The sequence below is a fragment of the Drosophila virilis genome, chromosome 2, assembly GCF_030788295.1.
Source record: "Drosophila virilis strain 15010-1051.87 chromosome 2, Dvir_AGI_RSII-ME, whole genome shotgun sequence".
NCBI classification, from domain to species: domain Eukaryota; kingdom Metazoa; phylum Arthropoda; class Insecta; order Diptera; family Drosophilidae; genus Drosophila; species Drosophila virilis.
In genome coordinates, this window is record NC_091544.1 from 4,620,406 (window position 1) to 4,632,188 (window position 11,783).

The 11,783-nt window shown below is 39.8% G+C and overlaps 1 protein-coding gene across 4 annotated transcripts; it reads right to left on the reverse strand.

Moving 5' to 3' along the window:
• LOC6629638 (uncharacterized) lies at positions 1-11,223 on the reverse strand. Of its 4 annotated transcripts, none has more exons than XM_070206954.1 (6): positions 11,073-11,151; positions 8,864-9,140; positions 1,580-1,695; positions 758-1,525; positions 505-689; positions 1-389 (listed from the first exon to the last, which is right to left on the reverse strand). In XM_070206954.1, the coding sequence occupies exons 2-6, from the start codon at positions 8,946-8,948 to the stop codon at positions 317-319; spliced, it is 1,227 nt and encodes a 408-aa protein (XP_070063055.1). In that variant the 5' UTR covers positions 8,949-9,140; positions 11,073-11,151; the 3' UTR covers positions 1-316. The 4 variants fall into 4 exon arrangements, with proteins under 4 accessions (XP_070063055.1, XP_015027782.1, XP_032294973.1 ...); XM_015172296.3 differs by having other exon boundaries at positions 8,864-9,132; positions 11,073-11,146; XM_032439082.2 differs by having other exon boundaries at positions 8,864-9,063; positions 11,073-11,135.
• Positions 11,224-11,783: the final 560 nt, after the last annotated feature.

Here is an 11,783-nt window from a genome sequence, read left to right on the forward strand (position 1 = left end):
TTGTGCAAAACATATATGTATAAGTACATATAGGTATTATATTTGTATGTTGTATGAATTGTATGTATTGTATTTGTATATAAATATTCAGTATGTATATCAAATACATATGATACAAACTAAAGAAATGAAGCAATTACAATCGTATATTATAATAATATTAAAAATAAAAAGTTACAAACAACATGCGTGTTGTTGACTTTTCTCAAATACGACGGAAACTCTCTCTCTCTCTCTCTCTCTCCTCAGTCTGGATGACGGATGGCTGCATGGCCGTATGACCGGATGAACAGGGGTTGTGAAGGGGGGGAGGACGTCATTGAGAGTGATTGTTATTGGTATACGTATCTTTAAACTTTTTCTGTATTAACTGATACGCATTGTAAACGCTTGAGGTGATAACAGCAATTGAATCCAGACAAAGAGAAGCCATAAAAAAGAAATCAAGTTAGTTAAGTTTGGAAAACAATTTTTGTATTTTGTGGCGGGAGGTTAAAAGCTTACCGCTCTTTCGCCGCCTTGAAGGACTTCTTGCGCTGCTTGAGACACGCGGAATTCTGTTCGGCATCGGTTTGAGGCAGATCGTTGGGAGATATCATTGTAATATTGTCTGGATGGCAGAAGAATGCAATTGAGTGTCGGCCACGGGACCGTATGTGCTCCTGTTCGGGTATAACCACACGATGTTGCTATGGAACGGAAAGAGAAGGAGAAGGGATTAGGCTGGGAATCCTTTGCTTGGTATCTTGTTGCCTACCAGTGCGGGATACCGCTCCCTTGTCCAAATGGACAAGATCTCGCCACAGTTGACTAATATGGCACCCGGCAAATGGCCCACACGATGCCACTTTTCGCTGCCCGGCAGCTTCACCTCCAGGCCACCCTCCGAATCCTGCGCCAGCAGCGTAAATGTGCCGTAGTCGACATGTGCGCCACAGCGTATGACGGCCCCATTGGCCAGCTTGTGCTCGGAGAGCTCACCATCCTTGCCATTGCTCTGGACGCCGTCCAGCTCGTTGAGCTCATCGCGGGGATTGTTTTCGGGCCGAAAGTCCGGCTGATCCGATAAGCAGCGCTGGTAGCTATATTGGCAACGGCCCTTGACCACATCGTTCTGACCATGGCCGGGCTCATCGTCCACCACGGGCGGATAGTAGAGCATGCGCAGGGTGGTCATGTTGTCGTGATCGCCGGACAGCATGTGTGAGTGCTTTTCGAGAAAGAACGTGTGCGGAATGTCCAGCGAGACAGCCAGCGCCTGCAATATAAAGCTGGCCAGCGCCTTGAAGTCGTTGGCCAACGTGCTTATGTGATCCGCAAAGCCCGGCAGCGGCTCCTCCGGCAGATTTTGCGCGTTCAGTGTGCATATGTTGAACGCATGTCGCAGCTCCGGTGTCTTGCCATCGAAGCGCTCAATGCCCGGACTCACATAGCCATGATTGTCGCCATCGCTGCGTATATAATGCTGCTTGACATCCGTCGCCAGATCCACAAAGTCATCCAAATGGTCCCAGGCGGTTTTCAGCTAAATCGAAACAGTGTTAATTTAAGTAAGGTAATGAGAGTAAATGTGAGTCACCTTTTCGTCAGATATGCCATGATTGACCAGCAGCGCCATGCCCTTCTCGGATAACGCCTTCTGGAGCTGATGTCCGACACGATTCACCACCGACTTGACGGGCACCTCCTCAATGCCTGCAATTATATAATGATAGCGATCATCAGTTAAGTGCGTGGGCGTGGGAATAGCAAAGGAACTGCCACTTCAATCATTTCCTGGAATAACAAGCTATAAGAAATAATAATAATAATAATAATAATAGCTAAAGCCCCGGCCAGTTGCTGTCAATAACCATAAATAAAATGTTCGCACATCGTGTGCCCATTTTATGGGCCAACAACCGCCAATTAAAGTACAAAAACCCAAAACATATTAGAACTATATGGGCAGCAATAAACGCCTCAAAAGTTCAAAATAAAATGCCACACGCCAATTTGTCGGATATTCTACTAATTGGAATTTGCAATTTACACTAACAACGCGATAATGGCCAAATGATATAAACCCATTTTGAGCACTGAAATTGTCGGTTTAAAGCATCGCAGCTCGGTAAATGCAATGCGAACGAATGCAATAAAGGTAAATGCAATCAATTTCAATGCCATTGCGACGACACGACTTGGTTTTCCCGGGCGGAAAATTATATGAAAAATAAAAAAAAAAGTACCTTCACAAACCGCAACGGAAGTCAAGTCGAGTCAAGTCGAGGCAGGGGTTGGGACTGTCTATCAATAAAGTTGCAAAACGAAGCTCATATAACTGAAGAGCATGCAGCCAAACAATGCGAAACAGCTTAAAGTCCATAGATATAGCTCCCGCTTATCTCACACTGAGATATGACATTGTGCATGTGATGGGGCGTTCTTTTTGTACTTTAAAATTCCTATCAAAATATGAATAAATCTATTTCATTCAGCGCTCGCAATGAATGAATATGAATAGTTAAATAGTTGCAAATATTTCCATGCGTTCGCATTGCCACACACGGGGCGTATGCGCAATCTATAAATAAATAATTGCCAATTTCAGTTGGTCGCACGCCACACACCGCCCCGCTCCGCCCACCTTGCCCACCTGGGCCGCACTCTAATCAGTAGCATGACGCACAGTTTTTCAAACTGATAAACAAGAAAATTCACGGCTAATACTAATTACGTTGTATATGTGTAGTTATCAGTGCGTGTCGCGCTTCGCTTTTGGGCAACCAGAGAACAGATTTCTGTCACCAGGCGGCAAATACATTAAATTCGTTGTGTTTGCACAACACAAAATCTATGGAATTTTTTTTCGGGGGCAACCTTATGAACATGACGACGACGATGAGATACGTTTGCGAGAGGTCAGGCTGGCTTCTGAATGGCATCAATTGAAGCGCAACGCAGCCTTTCGATTTCATTTGATTGAATGCACATGGGCTTACTCATAGCTAGCTGGCATTAACCGGCTTTGCCCGGGCAAGCTGATGTCGATCGAATGAAAAGCAAAAACTCTAAGTGGATTTGCCGAAAAGGGTGAAAGTAAGTTTTAGCTGCATTTTAAAGTTAGGCTCATACAAACTTCGACTCGCACTTTCCAGCGGTTTTGCCCAAAAGTGTGAAACCATTTCGAAAAAACCTTATTTATATAAAAACAAGTAAGAGGTTCTAGTCGGGAGCTTCCGACTAGGGGATACCCTGAACTATCTTCTTCCAACATCAAATGCATATATATTCTATTTTAAAAGATATATGTCAAGTTTGGTGACTCTAGCTCTTATTATTTACCAAAACGGAGTAAGTTATCGATTATCGGAAACAAACTCGATCTGCGCAAGCACTAGGAGCACCTACATCTCCGCGCGGAGGTATGTCGTTTTGGAACATCATATCTCCGCGCGGAGCTCTTACCCGAGATATTAAAAAAAATCATCGAAAAAGTTTCGATGTATACAGTATATCTTATTGTATCATCGAATATTTGTGTATACTGAAAAAGTCTATTGCATTTAAATTTTGGCTTAAATTGGTCGGCAATAAAAGTTGGGCTATTAACTTGATTTATAGCCATAAGGTTAATTAACAATCATTTATTCCATGCTAATCAAACCTAAAGAATTTTCTTATTATTTGTAGCTAGTTTAAAATTAGTTTTATATCGATCAGAGGAATAGAAAAAAAGCTGTTTATTTTTCTGGAAAGTGAGTTTAAATTTACAAAAACGCAAACTTTAAAACCATTTTCTATACACCCTGAGTGGATTTACCAAAAAAAAAGGGTGAAATCATTTTCGAATAGAGCTTCGCAAAGTTCTTTTTCAAATTCCCTCAAAGCCTTCTTGCATCCGTTTACTATACTTTTTTCACAACTGCGACAACCCCTTCTTAGCGTTCACTCACAGTTATATATATATATATAGATATAGCTTTATATACAGATTCGTAGTGCTGTTTGGTTGTGCTTGAGTTAAATTGTGGGCGTGATGCGTTGTGAAGCATGTTTGCATGCACTTCAATTGGTCGGCAAATGTGTTTTGGGTCACTTTTCAATTTGCGGCAACTTGTAATTGGTACAGCTCGCATGCTAGTCGCTAACTTGTCGCTAATTTATCTATATTGAGGCTAATTAATTGAGTCAGCAGCGAGCATAATATACGGAGGCCGCATGTCGCATTCGTTGAAGATCATCGCCTCGAACGCTGCTTGCCACATCGTGGAGAGGGGGCGGGGGTGAGGTGAGGGGGCAACAAATTTGGTTTTTGGCTTTGAATTTCTATTTCTAAATATTTGATTGGCAACACAGTTCGATCTGTTTGCCAAATATTTATATATACATATACACACAATATATTCGATATTTATGGGCTTTGCATTTGCGTTGTGCTGTAAACAGACGTCGATGCGTTTGACGTGGATTTGTATACTCTTCTTTTTTGTGTATGTTATGCGTGGAATTTCTATTGACGCGACGCCTGCTGCTTATACCCTATACCTATATAATCTGGTGTGAAATAAAACTGTGCAATTGTATGCGACAGGAAATTTCAACAAAATATATAAGTATATAAATATTCATTATCAGCTTTGAGAGCCATATCTGTCCATTTGTATTTCGGTATATATTTTTGTTGAAGACCTGTGTATACCCTGCCTAATAACCATGCTCTATATGGTACCCTAATGAGCATTTTCTAGTCGATCACAATGTTAGAAACTGCTTTGCTTTGTTTGTATTGAAAATCGAATTGATTAAATATATATATATATATACAGACGCGAACAGCTTAATAGCATCAATTTAGTTGGGGAATGCCGTACACATAAATGTTCGACCATACTTATAGAATATTTTTATTTATAGGCAAATAAAACGCGCGTAGTTGAATGGGCGTCTGCCCCAACTGGCTGAGTGTGGGTAAAAAAACATTTATATTAATATAGTAAAAAGCTTCGCTGCGATTCAAAACCAATAAAATACTTTTTATTAAATCTATAATTCGAAAACACAAACACTTATAGAAAATAGTCTGTACTTCTTTGATGTTTTGCAATCGCAAGTCCAAGATCGTTGGAATAAATGCCCAAAAGTATTTGAAAAGGGGGAAAATATAATAAAACAATTCTTGCAAGAAAAATCTGCAAAATACATTAAAAACTTTGAGGCCTGGCCAAAAATCGAAATATTGAAATTTGGTCTTGAAGATGAAATAATAAATTTCTCATTAAAATTTGAATGCACAAAAGCGATTCAATAAAGAATATATATGCTTGATCAGTATCAGACGATACAGTCATGTTTGTTTGTTTGATCCGGGAAAATGATGCGGGATGCGGGAAAATATACTAAACATTCTTGGCCGAAAAATCTGCAAAATACATTAAGAACTTTGTGTACTTGAGGCATAGCCAGAAATCGAAATCTTGAATTTTGGACTTATAATAGTAATTTCATTAAAATTTATATATATTCTTGATCTGTATCAGACGATATTGTCTTGCGCGTCTGTTTGATCCTCAGGAAACTTCATATAGGCCCATCTTCCAGATGCAGGCAACACATTGGAGCTGGAGGGATCGGAGCTCTATATCTTATGGCTCTAATATTACATTGATATGATGTCTCCTCCTATAAGCAAAATCTGTACAACATCCAACTACTACATGGGTCAAGAATTGAGTTTTCGTGTGGGTATATCTTAACCGTATTCAAAAGAGTATTTACTGAATGCATAAGAAACGCAATCGGTATCAACCAGGAATTGTCACCAATTATCATTTATCGAAATGACCCTCCCTGCCAGCAGAATTTTAAATTCGGCCATTTGCATGCGTCAGATTCCTCAGAGAGAGAGAGAGAGAGAGAGAGAGAGAGTCCACAACAAAACATAACATGACAAATATTTCGTTTAACACCTGAGCCGTGACAGAGTTAAACTTTGGCTAGATATACGAGGCTGTGCAGGTTAAAGCCGGTTTTAATCGGATTCAGAAAGCGCGTCGTTATTGTTGTTGCTGTTGTTTGTTTAATTCTCAGCCGCATGTTTCAATTAAGTTGACAGTCGGCCAAGTGGGCGCGGGCCCAGTGACGCAGCTGGGGGAATTCACTGGCCAAATGCGTCACGAGCTGCGGGCCTGTTTCCCAGTTTGTTGTGCGGCTTACCCCGAACAAAGCGTAAATATAGATGCTCAAACAACAAATCAAACACTGCACCAAAGAGACGCCCGCACGCCCCCAAACAAGTGCAGCACAAATATGCAAATGTATACCAAAACAGAAATACAAAATAAAAATAAAATCAGAAGGCAAATCAAATCGAATAAATACGCGCTTGTAAATATTGTGCTGCAATATTTGTTTGAATTTCCGCACTCGGCGAATTGACTTGCAATGCCAGGCACAAAACTATGCTGTGGAGCACTTCATATGCCCCAAGTAGTTCAAAAACCTCTCCAGCTGGAAAGCAATTTAGGTTCCGTTGACACAACTGTGCGGCGCACAACTTTCAACCATCAATGCCGTTTGTTTACTTACTTTTTGGGGGTCAATGGCTGAAATGTTTGGAAGCAAAGTCGTCGCACGGAGGTCAAGTGCTCCAGTGAAGGTCAACTGGGCAACGCTTTGGGCATGGCTTGGCTACGACTCGAAGTTGCCTATTGCGCATATTCCCTGGCTGTCATAGTATGGAATACACATTCTGCTAAATACATCAACAATTTGGATACAAATCAGCAATAACAATTTGCAGCCTTATTATCAGGTTATCGATTTACGACTTTGCTTACTAAGTTACCAGGCACTTTAACATTAAGTCTATTATACACTTTTCTGCCTGGCAAATATAAGCCTCAGCTCTTTCATCGCAATGTCAAATATCTCTTTATGTTGCATTTAATTATTGTTATTTGAATTATTGAAATTTAATTTTATTATAATCAATTATGCGGTCTAAGTTACCATTCACTTTAACATTAAGTCTATTATACACTTTTCAGCCTGGCAAATATAAGCCTTAACTCATTTTACACATTTCATCGCAGTGTCAAATATAACTTAATGTTGCATCAACTTATTGTTATTATTAGTTGAATTTTATTATTATCGATTTTGCTGTCTAAGTTAACAGGCACTTTAACGTTAAGAGTATATATTTTTGCTTGGCAAATATAAACCTCAACTTTTTTCACATTTCATCGCACTGTCAAATATAACTTTATATTGCAATTAATTATTGTCAGTTACAGTTGGATTTAAATAGAATCTAATAAGTTCTTCATTAAATATGTATCATGCAGATGGTATGAATATGCATAAAATTACATAATATAGACATACTATCTGCATAAATGCATTCTAAATAATTATAGAATTCAACTAAACAAGTATTTTTATGCCACAGTGCCTAACACGTGTAAATAATATATCAGACCTTTTGCGCTTTACATTTTTGTGCTCGCTAAGTAATTATTCAAAATGCAGTGAAAATATTTTTGGTGTTCAGTAATTGTTCAAATTATAATAATTATCCTGTATGATATGCCATATCATATACAAATTATTCATGCATAGACAATATTTATTTTTGATGGTAATATTATGCCATCAAAATGCACTAAGCATGATATATAATAATTGTGGGCCATTAACTTGTGTGTTTACTTTAGTATCAATAAAAGTTTTATGGCCTACCAAATTATGACTAACTATAAAACATTCGGATAAATATTTGTTAGCTAACAATTAAAATATGTGCAGCATGATCCGGCAAATATTTTGTGACAAATTAATATTGTTTAATTAGCTTTTGATGCAAAATATTAGCTGAAGAATTTGCATTCTCTCAACATTCCAGCTGTGTTAGTCTAGCCTGTTTAACTTTAACATTTGCTTTAACATGCTGAATGTACTTTTTTTTAACTTTTTAAAGCGTTTTAGTTAACAGCGGGCAGGTGTCAGTAGCACAAGTCAATAATTAATATCGATAGTGCAATAGATTGAGAATTCAAAAAAAAAGCAAGAAAGCGGCACGCTGAAGTTTAAATACCCTTACAGAACTATGGTTTATAGTTTGCCGAGATAATTAAGGAAAATTGTGAATATCTTGTAGATTTAGAATACAAGCCCGATGTTGACAAGATATGGCTCATATATGGGGAGAACAATTAAATTAATAAATGCCATATTCGACTGTCATATCTTTATAGGCAAAAAAAGTTTGCAATCTATATGATATAGTGCTCCGATCCGACCTGTTCCAAATATTAAACATCACAAAATTATAATACCCACAAAAAGGGTATAGAAACTGTTGAAGATCTAGGACTAAGCTCAACCCGTCGGCTGCTCTGGCAGTAGCCCTAGCTATATTATCAACTTTGTTGTTATGGTATTGCTGTCTATGTTAATTATAACAGTATGATAAGTAGATAACGATAAGAAGAAAGAGGCTGCCTCTAATAAGTAAAAGAAATGAATATTACATTCTACCACAGTAATTTAGTGTTCCAATCCGGTCTAGGTCTGTTTCTGTGCGTTACACAATGCACGACAAAGTTGTAATGCCAGCAAAAAGGGCATAATTAGGCAACTGCAATTAACAGGCACACAGACACGCAAGAGAAAACCACAACATGAACAACTGTTAATTATCTAGCAATGAGTCAGGGCTGTGGCTAATTAATCAGCGAATGTTGCTCTGGCACTGGCTGTGGCTGTAGCTGAAGGCGTGCTTGGCAACTGGCAGCACACCAAAGTCCAAGCCAGGCACATGTTGAACCCACATGGTAAATTTATGTACATGGATAACTCTGCATGGTTGAGTTGGACTTACCGCAATGAGCCAGATCGATGATGGGCACCGCAGATCGCGAGAGCAGCGTGTCCAGCTTGTCGTCGCTTGATTTTGTTTTCAGCATTTTGACTGTGTGTGTGCTGGTGTGTGTGTGTGTATCTGTGTGTTGTTTCTGGCGCAACTATTTCTGCAGTTCTTTGGTTTGGCAGCACTTGGCGCAGTTGCGGAACGCTTTATCACTGTTCAATATTTATTTGTTTAATGTCTGTTGTCTGTTTCTGTATCTCTTTGGTTATTCAGCTTGACGACTAAGCAACTAAATTGTTATTATTCTTTTAGTTATTGTTGTTGTTGTTGTTGTTGTTGTTGGCTTTCGGTTCGCTTCGAGTGGCTGGTGGCTTGGCACCTAAGCGCAGCCAAGCGTTGTCAAATATATGGGCACATATATAAATAAAAGCCAATATCAAAACAAAAACAAATCCCACAGCAAACGGCTATCAAATCCAATTGAACAGCGTGGCGGGGGAGGGGGCGTTGACGCTTTAGACGCCTCGTAAAAAAATCGCGCGTGGTAATTGAACGTAACCAAACGGAAATCTACGTTGCGATCGCGGCGCGTTTCTCTGTTTAACTGATCAGGTATGAAATCGAGTTGGCGTTTTCTTGAACATTCCTCAAGTTGCCTCTGCCGCCGTCGCTGTCGCCGTCGCTGCCGCCGTCGCTGCTTATCGCACCTTTGGCGTTGCGGCTGAGAGTGGCGCATGTTATGGGAAACTTAAGAGGCTAGGCATGAATTCGCACTTGTGTGCGTCACACGCAAACACACGCAAATCGCAGTGAGCGGGTGTGTGTGTGTGTGTGTGTCCGCACTCTCGGTTGTGCGCCGCAATTAGATAAAAATGTAATCAAATCAAATTTTGTGATAAGTAAATTAGCACTTGTCGTTTGTGCAATGCGAACGGAAGAACGCTGGCAGGAAGGGAGGGCGGGGAGGGTGGAAGCGAGGCACTCTGGGACGGCAGGAAGAGACGGCAGACAGTCTGGCGGGTGAGGAGCACATATGCTAAACACACGATATTTGCACTACAAAGTATCTCAAAAGCTGCTGCCGTGAGGTCTCATCAACAGGTAGCAGCCAGTTCGCTCGCGAGTCGCGATATTCAGGTAACGCGCACAAACACACTTAAATGCTGCTCTACACACACACACACACACACACACACACACGGTCACTTGCATGTACACAGGCACAAGTGTGTGTGAGTTTTTAGCTTCGCTTTGTGTTTTTATTCGCAAGCCAATACAGATACGTTTGTCGTGTTGTATACGTGCGTGTGTGTGTGTGTGTGTTTGTATGCTTGTATGGGTCACACTCGCTGGCGCAAATGTATCTGACAGATCTCGTTTAACGGCACTCGCACACTTGGACTCAGGTGTGCCCTGCTGCTGCCGCAGCTTCACCCCTTGGCGACCAGCTGAGCTCTAAAGCCGCAGCGTCGTGCCTTAGCTCTGCCTCTCTGTCTTTGCTTTTGTTTTTCTTTTTGTTTTGATAGCGTCCATATATGTATGTATATTTCTTTATGTACATATATACATATGTATCTCTAGTTGCCGCGGCTGTTGCCAAGCGGCATCACAGGAAACGCCAGATGAACAAGAAGCGGCTATGCAAAGTCTGCAACGTTTGCATCTTCAGGGATGGCAACAGCAGAGGAAAAACCCTAACTGAACGTGTGCGACTGTGTGTGTGTGTGTGTATGTGTGTGCGTTGATCTAGCTGATTGCGCCTGTGTGTGTGTGTGTGTGCGCGCACATGAGTAAGCGTTTCTCCAACATATATTTGCATTTTAAAATCAAATCTATTTTTAGACAACTTTTTTCTGTATTCACATTCGGAGTTGGTCGAGTTTTCGAGCTATCGGCGAAAAATCGCTTTCTTTTTTCGCACAGATTTCCCTTAACAGGTTTCAACGTCACCAAAAAAAAGTTGCCAAGCAATTCTTTAGCTTTTTGTTTTTGTTTTTATTTTTATTTTTTTATTTTACTTTTCGCACACTTTCCAACATTTTGTAACACACACGCGAACGCGAATTTAACCTAAATACAATATAAAAATGCGCACGCCAACAGTTGAGCCAACCGTATATATGTACCTATATACCTGGCAACGGCAACCAGACCAACAACAACAACAACAACTGCAATAGTGTAATTATAGCAACAACAACAACAACAAGGCGACACTTACAACAAACAATACGCAAACGACAACGCGCCAACGAGCGGAAGGGACGCGTCTGCACTTCACCACATTTTCGCCAACACTGCGAGGCGAGTTTTAGTTTCAAATTCAATTTGCCTGCAACTTCAACATACACACACATCGTCACATACAAGCAAACATACATACGCATATGTATCGAATAGTGACATATATACATATGTCACTTTTATAGCATACTTTTAGACAGCTCATTAATTTGTTGAGCTACGAATTGGGTCAAAAGACAGAATGTTATGCATCAGGCAGTATGACAAATGTGCTTATACAGATATGTACATATATATCATATATTAATCATTCAAAGGAGTACACAATTTGGTAAATATTCCCTGAATCACGTTACTTCTCTGGAAATCGTTTATCTCAAGTTCGGGCTAACAGTTCTTTAACGAATTTCCGCAGTATTCTGATAAAGATCTGTCAATATCAAAAATTAATAAAAAAAAATACGATAATTAATAATAAAATCTTCAAGATCTATGAATAAAATGATATTTTTATATACACATATTTAACAATATATTATATATCATATATAACAAAATTCCAAATTAAGGAACAATTCGTGCATTTGCCAAGCCCATTTTCTGCAGCTCCTTTGTGTTATTTTTGCTGGATATAAATCCCAAATTAGTCAGCTTCTTTGCTGCACTTTAATAAAAAATGAATACGTAT

Coding starts and splice junctions, on each gene's coding strand:
- LOC6629638 (XM_070206953.1), bottom strand. CDS start 11,208: ATGTGTGTGTATGTTGAAGTTGCAGGCAAATTGAATTTGAAACTAAAA. Junction 1,526..1,579: donor ATGGCATATCTGACGAAAAG/GTGACTCACATT, acceptor GTTTCGATTTAG/CTGAAAACCGCCTGGGACCA. Junction 690..757: donor GGGAGCGGTATCCCGCACTG/GTAGGCAACAAG, acceptor TCCGTTCCATAG/CAACATCGTGTGGTTATACC.